The sequence below is a fragment of the Cariama cristata genome, unplaced genomic scaffold, assembly GCF_000690535.1.
Source record: "Cariama cristata isolate BGI_N322 unplaced genomic scaffold, ASM69053v1 scaffold2415, whole genome shotgun sequence".
Classification (NCBI taxonomy): Eukaryota; Metazoa; Chordata; class Aves; order Cariamiformes; family Cariamidae; genus Cariama; species Cariama cristata.
The window spans coordinates 725-13,609 of record NW_009615698.1 but is presented as its reverse complement, the minus strand read 5'-3'; the positions used below and the strand labels follow the sequence as shown (position 1 = coordinate 13,609).

The window sequence follows — 12,885 nt, the reverse complement described above, 5'->3', positions numbered from 1 at the left end:
GCTTGGCGGGAAAGAGGTTCTCCAGCTTCATTTTACAGAAACAAAGACTAGCTGTTTTGCCCAGGGTCAGCAAATCTGTTAGAGCCAAGTTTTAACTCTGGCTCTCCTGCAGCCTAGCCCATAGCCTTAACTATCTGCCTGCTTTTCTTTTCTATGCTTATTCTTGCAGTCACTGCATCTCTAATAAGCTAAACCACTTCAGAGGTTTTATTCTCGTTAGAAATCCTATAATAATTCTTCTGCATTTTTATCAGAGCAAGTCATTACCATGAAAAAAAACATTGTTAGGAGAATACAGACTTAAGCTACTAAAGTTGTTTCTTGTATTCATTGCTGCATTTGTGATTAGTATGAAGGAAACAGATAAAGCACAGAGGGAAAGCTTGGATACTCTTGGAAATGCATTAGTGAGGAAAGTCCCGGTGTAAACCACAATGAAACCTTAATCCACCACCTCTGCAGAAGGTGGCTACTCCTGTTTAGAGTTTTGTTCTCTGACATATTGGTTTCCTGTGGAAAATCACGGTAGTGATCACTTGACTCAATTGTTTCATGCCTCATTTCTTGTCTTTCCTACTCTTCTTCATAGCTGTAGACAATGTTGGCCCAAGCGTTGAGTGGACTATGGAAACTTCTGTCCCCTTCTAGGCAATGAGAGTGTTAGGAATATTCAAGAGGTGTACACAAGTCTAAGAACAGCTACCAGCTGTCAGGGCAAAGGTCTAGCTAGCTCCTATCCCATCTCCAGCCGTGTCTTTATGGGAAACTTCTCTAGCCTACTGTCCTGCTATCACCAATCACAGTTTGCAAAGTCTCGCTCGCGTCCTGAGGCAGAGATAATGTCTCTGTACTGACTAGACATTTACAGTTGTCTCTCTTTAATTAACTCACACTCACTTTTTTAAACACACAAAATTTTAAACTACAGAGCAAACTGCAAAGAGGAGCTCCAATACCTGCTATATGAAAACCAACTTCTTTTTGTTCACTTTAAACTTGCCATCAGCTAGCTTGATTTGATTCCCCTTAGCTTTTACAACAGAAGAAACAGTGAAAACTAATTTCCTACTGATATCTTCATACCACTGAAAGTTTGACAGATTTTCATCATATCCTCTCCAAAGTCATCGCTTTTCCAAGCACCTTCCCATCTGCAGAGCCTTCTCACTACCGTTGGCCTTGGATGCTAGAAGGGTGGCTCAGCACTGCATGATACTCTGTACTTTGCAAGACAAGGGCATAAGTTTTTGAAAGTTTCTAAGTTAAACTTTGTACGGAAGCATTAGAAGGGCAGGCTGGCTCATGTTGTGGATGGCTGTGCCCCAGGAATGCAGACTTCATACTCTACAGAACCTCCCTCGTCAAACATGATTTCCCTGACTTTGATCAAGACTCACTGAAACCCTGTCTTGCTTGAATCATCTTCAAAAATGCTCTACAGCTGTTCCTTCTGCCCTCACTCCTCTCCTGCACCTATTTCTCTTGGATCAACAGAGGTTTGAAGATTTGAGTTATAACCCTTGCAGGACAAGACCGTCTGTTCTAGCAAATATCCATTTAAATCACCTACAGAATAAAGCCAAAATATTGTCTTCCATGGTGATCCATGTTATAGAACTGGATATTTGTTCATGTATAAGAATCAGTTCAATAACATAACGTGTGCAAAACAAGTGATTGAACACACAGTGAAGGGACACAGATTTATGAGCAGAAATGACAGACTACATCTAATGCCCTAGGGATTAAACACTCCAAGGGCTGAAAGATGACCGTATACAGTGGGAATTTAAGATCCAATACAGAGCAGTGGCAGCTGAATCACACCTATCACACCTAACTAGGAAATGCACTTGAGAGCAGTTTACAAGAGCACCTGTAGATGCATCATGTTACTTGCTTTTTTATACCTAAGCACAATTACTTGGTCTGCACGTGGATGTTTCTGTACATAAAAAGCATCCTCTACGAGGCTGAGATATTTAGGCCTGGCAGAACGTGCTGGCTGTTGCTTGAGCCACCACAGTGAATTTCCTGGTTTTCAAAGTCACACAAGACCTCAGGACAACATGAATTAGGTTTTTAGCCACAGCTGCTGTTATCTTTTGGTTTACCACTAATGATGTGCTTAGCATGTTATGTATTCTAATACAAGCATCATTTTGGCTTTAACTTAGTGATATAAGTGAGGTAATGGCCTGGAGAAGCAAGGCCAGTGCCTCTGCTGTCCTCCTGGAAAAGCACGGGATTTGCCCTCTAACAAATGCCTCAGACCTCACATAATTGCCCTACACACAGTACTTGGCAACAACATGATCTAGCAGGTGTTGGCACTCGCACAGCTGGAGAGCAATACTATAATCAGGGGATGATTTTAATCCTGTCATCTCAGTCTTTTCAAAGGTGAGATAACATTATTCTATCAATACTTAGGATGTGAGCCTTGTCCTTGTAAAGGAGCCCACAGCAAATGCACAGCAACTATTGCACAGACTGCAGCTGTTTGAAGTCCAGCAACACAGATCCAGTTTCCTATCACTGGCTCATAGCAATAAAAATCAAGGAAACATAAAGCTGTCAGAGCCAGAGTGAAAGCAAGAATTCATGCCTACGCAGCCATTGCAGTGCAGCAGGCAAACGGAAAGGAGCCAAATGAATCCTCTCCTTCCAGGTGTTCTGCTATCTGGGAGCAGTTTCATTTCATAGGCTCTCCTCCTCTTTTTCTGGAGTGTAGATGGCAACTAGCATTGCAGTCACTTCCATCCCAGCTCCCCATGATTCTGGCTACTTCTCTCTCATAGACACTTCTTCTGACGTGAAGACATGGTACTCCACCCTTACATGCGATAGAGATCTATCGTATGCACACCGCCTGCATGGCTGATCCCCCCCACTTACAGTCCTACCCTTTCTGCTGCTGAAGGTTCACCTTTGCACCTGAAGGCTGACCCTGAAGATGATCTTTTGTGTTCGGGAAAAATTAAACACGCAAACACATCGCCAAGGTGAGCAGTTCTGGTGCTGGCGTGATTGGTAGCGGAGTGCTCTTGTGCAGTGCACAGTGGGGTCTCCTGAACTGGTGAAATCTCAGAGGAGCAGAGAGACTCACCAGGAGCCCGCAGCTCACACCACAGCATTTGAGGAAACCGGGGGGGGGAGGGCCAGAGAAACCCGGGGGGGGGAGGGCCAGGAGCAACGGAGCCAAGACCCCACACCTATAAAGAAGCCTCTGGGGAGCACTAGTAACCAGGAGCGCCACAACCAGGGCAGGCAAACAGGCCGCAGTGCGGCAGCATGGTCTTGGGAGTCTGGAGAGGTCCCAGTCAGCTGGAAGCTGGCAAATCTTCCCCCAATTTTCAAGAATGGTAAGGAGGAAGATGCTGGTAGTTACAAGCCTGTTGGCCTCACTTCAGTGCCTGGTAAAATTATGAAGAAGGTTATTCTGGGAGTTACTGAAAAACACTTGAGAGACAACACAGTCATTGGTCATAGCCAGCATGGGTTCATTAGGAGACAATCCTGCTTAAACAACTTAATTTCCTTTTATGACAAGGTGGCCCACTTGGCTGACCAAGAGAAGTCAGGAGACATAGTTGATTTGGGAGTTTAGCAAAGCTTTTGATACTGTGTCCTCCTCCTGGACATAACATCCAGCATATGCCTAGACAAGTCCACAATACATTGGGTGAGCAATTGGCTGATGGGTCAGGCTCAATGGGTTATAGTAACTGGGGTTACATTAGGCTGGTGGCCAGTCACTGATGGGATTCCCCAGGGCTCAATTTTAGGGCCGGTGCTCTTCAATGTTTTTATAAATGATCTGGACACAGGAATCAAGTGTACATTATGTAAGCTTGCTGATGATACTAAACTAGGATGAGCTGTGGACTCCCTCAAGGGTAGAGAGGTCTTACAGAGAGATCTGGATAGATGAGAGCTGGGCAATCACCAGCTGTATGAAATTTAACAAGAGCAAGTGCCAGATTCTCCAGTTCTGCACATACTGTGGGGTCTTTCTATTTTTCCCCTCCAGTCCAGACTTGCAGACCTATTTTTCTAGCCATGACAATAATACAGATGGAGTGATGTTTTCCAACACTTTTCTGCAGAGATCAAAACACAAGAAAACAAGAACTTGCTTCAACTGCAGCACAACTCAGATTGTAAACATCGTGTTTCCCATCAGACTACTGACTCTCACCACCTGCCAAACATAAGCTGGTTTCCAAAGGCTGAATCCTGAGTCTCAAAGGCTAAATAGTGGCTGTCAGTGGGAGGACTGCAGGAAGATGGATGCAGAAATGTGTGCTTTATAGCCCCCATGTCTCTAGCCTGGCTCGATAATATTTCCTGCCATGAGCAACCCTCATTTAGATTGTAATTTCACATGATGCATTACCACTATATACAATCAATATATCATAATCATAGAAAGAACAAATGAGAAGATGTAATGGACATAAATGCCATGTTCTCGCTTGTGCGGCATTCTTCCTTTCAGACCACAATCTAATATTATTTTAAATTCCCTGAGCAATCAGGTAGCCACAGACCCCCTGGAAAACAGGTCCACAGATTCTTAATCCCATTTTCAGTATGAACCGTGACTTCTCTCTTAATACATCCATTTATCTCCTAGACTCTCCTGCCAAACTTTTTCCATTGTTCTCCACAACTTGAAATTTCATTTTGGTGATAAGGAAAACCCCCACAACCAGGTGTGATATGGAGCTACAAAGAGCTACTTCTCCTCTGCAGTCTAGGTGTGCAGCCTCATTTTGTTGTGGGGAATGGGAAGTTTGTAGCCAAAATTGCCTAGAAAACACCGTATTTTTAAATGCCCTGCTGCTTGTTTCCCATTGTTGATCACCATTGAATGGGTTTTCTAAGATAGATAACCCAGAAATTTTCACGGTTTTTCTGTATCCTCAGTTTTAACCTTCAAGTCTTACTACTCTGTCCTGCCTAATATTTGCAGCAAGAAAATACTTCAGTTTTTGTCCTTCAGGTTATTAATTAAAATATCCAATTAAAAGAAACACTGTGGCAGCCTCCTCATGACCCAAATTTAAACCTGTTGAAAAGTCAATACACTTTCCCTTTGTTTTTCACCCTTCCAGACAGTTGCTTTACTGCATTTTCCTCCACGAATTCACTGTTGCTTACACAAAGCAAAGATTATGATTTCAGTTTGATAGCATTTTACATGGGCAATACACAAAGGAAACTCAGAGAACATGAAGAGGAAAAGCAATGAACACTCAAAAGCTTTTCTGCAGAAGAAGGTATAACACAGTATAAAAGTTCCCCACAAAGATCCAGCTGTATCATATCTCTTGCATCCTATACACTCCAAAAGCAACATCTGAGCTACAGAAGACAACAGCAAGTGACTCTCACTTAATTAGTCCAATGAAGGATAAGTTCTTACCTTTTCTCCTTTTTCTCCTCTGCCATAGGCTCTGCCCTAGAAATGAAAGAAGGGGGGAAAAGGTACATTTGATACCAAGGACTTCAAGTGACACTATAAATATATATTTCATGTTTTCTTTGTTATATATGTGAGATATATCTCTTTATCCATACATATCACATCTCTCTCTATATATAGAGACATACAAGTCACAGAACAGCTACTATAGTGAAAGTAATTTTCTTTGGGCATAAATCCTTTATATTAATTCAGTGATGAATTAAAACAGAAAACCTATCCCCAATTCTCCTACTGCAGCAGGAAATCATCTTATTCTCTATTCAGGGCAGAGTCTGATATTAAATTTCCAAAATCAAAGATGCCAACAACGCTTATTAGAATGAATTTTACATAGGGTTAAAGATTTTCTCGCCTAAAAATTCAGTCTGGCATTTGCATTAATTGCAGCTGGGGAAAACTGCATCTTGGTCATCTGCATGTAAAACAGTTGAGAGAGATTTGCATCTTCTTTGCGTTCAGTTGCCTCATACTGTCCCCATTAGATTTGCAGCTGTGCTATAATCAAGTACACCCAAGTTACATATTTTAATTAGAAGGCCAATACTAAGTCAGTTATCAGCTGTATTCAGGGATGAATTAATTCATTCCCCCACTCCAAGAAATGACAGTAGGTGTCAGAAAGATCAATCAGTTATCAGCTGTATTCAGGGATGAATTCATTCATTCCCCCACTCCAAGAAATAACAGTAGGTGTCAGAAAGATCAGCTTCCCCCTGGGATTAAGGCCCAGCAGGGGGAACATATTCAACAGGGCACATTGACATTGTGAACAAGTTCTCACCATAAAGGAGCAACTACTTGCAGTTTCATATCCTTATGTAAAATCATTCTGGGATTTCTTACTTACCGACTCTCCTTTTTCTCCTCTGATTCCAGGAAGCCCTTGGCTGCCACTTTCTCCCTTGAAAAAGAAAGAGTGTTAATACCACAGAGTTAGTTCATTCCTTTCTTGACAGGCATAGAAATAACAGATGAGATTTCCTCTTACAACTTCCTGTTGAACTCATTTGGGAAATGTACCACATTAATGTTTGTATTTTGTGGTCAGCTGTCTATTGCTTTGATTTTTGAGGAAGCAATGCAACAAGTGTTGGACCAAGATTGTGGACACCTCTGGTCCCACCAGTCTCTATTGCCAAGATTTCAGCTCCTGCTGCATTTATGCTGACTTGAATGGCCAAGTTCTCAGGTTGATTTTATATTCTATTTTTCATATGAAAATACTGCTAGAAGCCTTCAGAGCGCACTGGCAAGGCAGAAAGCTTTCTCTCATGAGGTACTTCAAAAGTCCTTATTTTCTATTAAGCCAGGAAGGACTTGGAAAGGTGGTTTGCGTAAGACCTAGTGGGTGCACACCTAAAATAAGGGGGAAAATAAACATGGATTTATGAAAGGAAGATCATGCTTGACCAATCTGGTTTCCTTTTATGACAAGGTGACCTGCTTGGTAGATGAGGGAAAGGCTGTGGATGTTGTCTATCTAGACTTTAGTAAGGCCTTTGACACAATCTCCCACAGCATCCTCCCAGATAAATTAGCTGCTCGCGGCTTAGATAGGTGGACTCTTCGATGGGTAAAAAACTGGCTGGATGGCCGGACCTAGAGACTTGTGGGCAATGGACCTAAGTCCAGTTGGCTGCCGGTCACTAGCGGTGTTCCCCAGGGCTCAGTTTTGGGGCCGGTGCTGTTCAACATCTTTACAGATGATCTGGACACGGGGATTGAGAGCACCCTCAGTAAATCTGCAGATGACACCAAGTCAGGTGGGAGTGTTGATCTGCTGGAAGGTAGGAAGGCTCTGCAGAGGCAGCTGGACAGGCTGGATAGGTGGGCTGAGATCAATGGCATGAGGTCCAACAAGAACAAGTACCAGGTCCTACACTTCAGCCACAAAACCCCCATGCAGTGTTACCTGCTGGGGTAAGAGTGGTTAGACATTGGTCAAGCGGAAATAGACCTTTTCAGCCACAAAACCCCCATGCAGTGTTACGTGCTGGGGCAAGAGTGGTTAGACAGTGGTCAAGCGGAAATAGACCTGGGAATGTTGGTTGACAGCTGGCTGAACATGAGCCAGCAGTGTGCCCAGGTGGCCAAGGAGGCCAATGGCATTCTGGCTTGTATCAGGAATAGTGTGGCCAGTAGGACTAGGATGTGATCATCCCCCTGTATTCGGCACTGGTGAGGCCACACCTCAAGTACTGTGTCCAGTTCCAGGCCCTGCACTACAAGAAAGACATTGGGCTGCTGGAGCAAGTCCAGAGAAGGGCAATGAAGGTGATGAAGGGTCTAGAGTACAAGTTTTATGAGGAGCCACTGAGGGAACTGGGGTTGTTTAGCCTGGAGAAGAGGAGGTTGAGGGGAGACCTTATCACTCTCTACAGCTACCTGAAAGGAGGTTGTAGGGAAGCGGGGCTCAACCTCTTCTCCCAGGCAACTAGTGACAGAACAAGAGGGCGTAGTCCGAAACTGCGCCAAGGGAAGTTCAGTCTAGAAATTAGGAGGTATTTCTTCATAGAAAGGGTCATTAGGAATTGGAATGGGCTGCCCAGGGAGGTGGTGGAGTCACCATCTCTGGAGGTGTTTAAGAAAAGACTGGACATGGCACTAAGTGCCATGATCTAGTTGATATGGTAGTGTTAGGGCAAAGGTTGGACTTGATGATCCCAGAGCTTTCTTCCAACCAAATCAATTCTGTGATTAAAAAAAAATTCAAAACCCATTGTTTTCATTTACGTTAAATTTTCATGATTGACTAACTCTTCCCTTCCCTTGCAGAAGTATGCAACACACACAGAGTCACTCTCTGTGCTGTGGAAGAGGGGGAAGGGAGCACAGAAAAAAACGGTTGAAAACATACAAATTATGATGCGTAGAAGAATGAAAACTGGAGAAACAAATACATAAGGAGGATAAGAGAAAAATGGTCAATCAAAAACCAAGTAAAACTTTTTCTTCACTTGTCTTCTAAGAAGAACAGGGGTGAAAGGGATAAAGAATCAAAGAAGATGCATCATTTCATGAATATTCATCAGATAAGAACTAAAAGTGGTGCCAAAAACAGCAAGTGCAGAAAAAGTACCTACAAATCATTTTCACATACTGCTCTGCAGTCACAAAACTGGAAGAAGGATCAGCTAAGGATGCATCCATCACTAAGACTAGTTTAAGGTTACGTGCAGAGTTGCCGCCAGTTCCTTTAACTCCTTTAGCACCAGGAGCTGCTGGAGAGCAGAGGGCTCCGCCCACACTTCTCTACTCTACTTAGTTCCTGCTGGTTTCTCACCCAAAAAGTATATAACGGAAACCTGCTGAGTTGAGCTCTCCATCCATCACTAACAATTACAATGTCCTCACCTATTTGTATCTCCCATCCTCTTTTGCTTGTAGGGAGTTTTGGCACTTTGGACTTCAGTGTAGACATGGCATCAAGCTGAAAATGTCTCAAACCTGGAGCAGGACCTTCCAATACCACAGCAGCAATAAGTCCAATAACACAATACACACTGCAAATCTCCCTACGTGGACCACAATAGGATTTAATTTTGTGGCTCTATTCAGTTTGTCCTGATCTATGCCCCTCAAAAATATGCTTAGATGCACCAGACACTGAAACATTTGTCAGGATCATGGTTTCTTTTCCCTAAATGAAGATAGGCTTTTGAAAGTGCAGGAAATAAGAACATTTCTTTCTTTAACCTGTATCATGGCTCTATTCAGTTTGTCCTGATCTATGCCCCTCAAAAATATGCTTAGATGCACCAGACACTGAAACATTTGTCAGGATCATGGTTTCTTTTCCCTAGATGAAGACAGGCTTTTGAAAGCGCAGGAAATACGAACATTTCTTTCTTTAACCTGTATCAGTTTTTTGCCAAAAGAAAGAAACCTCACAGAGCAAGTAGCATATATGCAAAAACAATGTCACAGTCAATTCAAGTAGGCTGTAGCAAAATTCATGAAAGTTTTTATGCAACCATCTCTTTTAAGTCACTTAAAGTACACCAAAACTCCTTTCTAATTTGGCGGAAAAAATACATCCTGCTAGAGCATGTCTAATACACTGGACTTCACAAACTTCCCAAAGGCAGGTAACCGATGTCATTTCTGTGATGTGGACAAAACCAGATCTCACAGAGAAGTGATTTTCTCTGAATTCAGATCGATAGCAGTGCTGGAAGAGAGAGAGAAGCCTGTTGACCATCAGCCCAGTGCCGTAACCAGCCAGCCTGGCTGCCTGTAAACAACACAGCATGCAGAGCAAGTACAGAAGGAAAATAAATTAGACTGGGCTGTCATTAGCATCTAAAATTTAACAATAGGACCCAGCTTCAGCCATGTTAGCCAATTCTTCCAAAACCATTTCCTGCCTCACTTTTCCCCGTTACCATCTTTTACTGTATCTCCCTCCAAAACATGTACACTGTGTCTCCATGCATCACCCTCAGTTTGGCAGCATGGGTGACTGAGGCAGAAGTGTTCATCTCGGAGGGATTTTTTCACTTTTTCTAATAACTGTTAGCTCTCCTGTTTTGCCCTGCCTTTGGAGATTGAATGAGAGAGGAACAGAAATTCATTATCTTCCCACACTGGTTATACACTTATAATATTTCCATTGGTCAGATGGTACCGTAAGAAAAGCCTGTCCAAACCTCCTACCCTAAAAGAAGGGAAATGCTATGGGAGCTCAGGATAGCAAAGCCTGAACGCCAGCCTCTCCATCTTCAACTCAGATAGACAACAGCCACATTCACTTTACTTAACAGACCCTCAAACTGACCTTTTTTAAAAGAAAACAGAAAGAACCACTTTTAGTCATTAATCCTTCTTTCGATAAAGAGTGAAAAAGCCACCAGATACTACTGGTCTAGGGAAAACAAAATAAAACCAAACTCCAAAACTGTCTTAGCTTAGAGAAGGAGCTTCACAGTCCTCCCCACTTTGCTAACCTCTCCAAAGATCTTTGTTTTGGGGCAAAGGTGGGTGTTTTGGTTTTTTAACACTGACCTCTCTCCCTATTAGTATTCCCTGGTGGGACTCGTTTCTCAGGTGACTCCCACCAGCTGTGTGCTGTTTTTCTGATACAGCTGGGTTCTTATATGGCCATATGGTCTCTCACAGGGCATTTCTCATTATCAGCCTGTGAAATATTTTTGGGTGATGCTCAGGTACCTGCAGCCTACCTAAATATCCCTTGGGCCCCAGTTATTTAGGCATAGATTTCAGCTTTAAAATTCATCCCAAGTAAGAGATGCTCAGTAGTGATGATGTCTATAGAGAAAATGATGAATTTTGACTCAGAGTCCTGATGTCATTCTGTTTCCACCTGTTCCTGATGATTTCTTTCCTTATTCATTTGTTTACTCTCACCTCTCTGTTTAGTCTATTAATGCTTGATCTTTTCTTATGCTGTACTCGCTTGTTAGTCTGTTTTAATCATCCTAAGAGTATAGTAGAGATTTTATGATTACTTTTTTTTTTAATGTTTCTTGAAGCTCCAGCTCTTGGATTCAAGTAACAAATGGAAATCTCTGATACTCGTTACCTTAAAAAAGCTTTACAGTCCTCCTCATTACCAACAACAAAGCTTTAAAACACAACCCTTGCACCTTAGAAATGAGGAGGCAAGTTGAAGGATTCTAAAACATATTATGGACACTTAAAACCCCATAACACAGAAGCCACTCATATTTTTGTGGGGCCTTAGTCTTTCCTTAATAAAGTACCAAGTGGTAATATTGGGGAGTTGCAAATAGCATCGACTTTATTCCCCATGGCCAGCATTTTAGCCTGGGTAGCTCAGTAATGTTGCAGAGAGAGAGGAGAGCGATGTTAGTTCCTGTACATAGAGCAGGGACTCTGACAAGCTGGTCCTTCACAATAGCAATGCAAGAACTGCTGTCAAGGGTGGTATACATCATTTAATTGCAACATCTTTGCAAGTCAGGAGTGAAATCTATTACTTGCCTTATTTAGCAGCTAAAGAAGCTAAGTCGTTTGTCTCAAATCATCACATTTGTATCAAATTGTTGTTGGAGTCTGGATTTAAATGGCACCATCCCCAGCTCCCTGAGACTGTGATACAGTCCTGTCTCAGCTGCATAGGAGTCTTGGACCACTACAGCTGGGGGAAACCCACAGACATCTGCAGAGCTCTTCAGCAACCCACCTGCAGGAGTGGGACAGTCATTTCAGAATCTGTTACAGAAAACCTGTGGATGCCTGTATATACACCATTTTGTATTCGACTAGTACCTCCTGCACCCCAGCAACATGCCATGTTACACAGTACAGACATCCTCACCACCACATAGACCTTGTCAAAGCGGTGAAAGACAACGGGATGTTGCTGCAGGGTGCTTTTATTATTATCATCGTCGTCCTTCTGCAACCTCCTCACAACAGTCATGGCTCTGCCATTCTTCAAAACAGCCCATCAGTATTTAAGCTGTCACAGACTAAAATAGAAAGTTGCTATTTATATATGGATGGAAGCATAAGGAGACATTTTCTGCAGTTTCAGTCAGGCACATCTGAGCATTAATGTTCCCATGTTCTTTCAAGCCAGCAGAAAACACACTCCAAAACACATCTCCTCATCATCCAAAACTTCTTCCTGCAGACAGCAGACCAAGCCTTGCCAAAAAGTTCACAATGCATTATCTGAGGATGTCTGACCTTCCAAGGCCCAGAGATTTCTCCTTTCCCCTCCCACAGTGTTTAATAATAACTGAGTAACTTTTGGTGGGGTGCGATGTGTTTATTCACCAAGCAGGTATAAATGCAGTGACTGAATTTGCAGAAGTGATTCAGATGGAAATAGTTTTGAATACAAATTGTTCCCAAACATGTTTTTAATGAAATGGATGGTGAAACTGGGAACCACCAGCACTACCAATTGTAAAGGATGAGGCCCAAATGGCTGCACTTTGACAACCTCCGAGAGAGAGGGTTAGGTCATGGGGAGGGGCCTGGTGTCACTTCTCTCGTCTCTACCACTCCTGAAGCAGGGGAAATAGAAGGTTCCAGAAGTTGAGGAACCAGGGCCAATAAATAGAGGCACGTCTAAGGGGAAGTTCCCTTCTCCATCTCTCTACACCAAACACCCTTGCTGGCCTGTCTGATGCTGGACCCAGGATTGGTGTGCTCTCTCTCTCTTTCTCTCAACTGCTAAGTAACATCAAAGTTGTTAAGTAACACAAGGCTTACCGTGAGTTCCCATAAAGCCGCATATCTTAGGTAGACATAAATGTAAGAGTGTCAACATATACAAGATACTTTGTTTTGTTGAAATCTCTCATTAAATTTGATGTTTATGTACGGACCTTGAGTATCTCACCTTAGTCCACGCCAAAAGGGGATTTGCAAATCTTAATCACTCCCCTCTTCTCGTA

General features: G+C 42.8%; 1 protein-coding gene across 1 annotated transcript in view; it reads right to left on the bottom strand.

Moving 5' to 3' along the window:
- LOC104161453 (collagen alpha-1(XXII) chain-like) overlaps positions 1-11,900 on the bottom strand; it is a 137,962-nt gene extending 126,062 nt beyond the window's left edge. Inside the window, exons 1-3 of the mRNA XM_009699905.1 lie at positions 11,796-11,900; positions 6,342-6,395; positions 5,432-5,467 (exon numbers count right to left, since the gene is read on the bottom strand). Of these exons, the coding sequence (XP_009698207.1) occupies positions 5,432-5,467; positions 6,342-6,395; positions 11,796-11,900 (195 nt within the window). The remainder of the gene's footprint in view (positions 1-5,431; positions 5,468-6,341; positions 6,396-11,795) is intronic.
- Between the last annotated feature and the right edge of the window lie 985 nt (positions 11,901-12,885).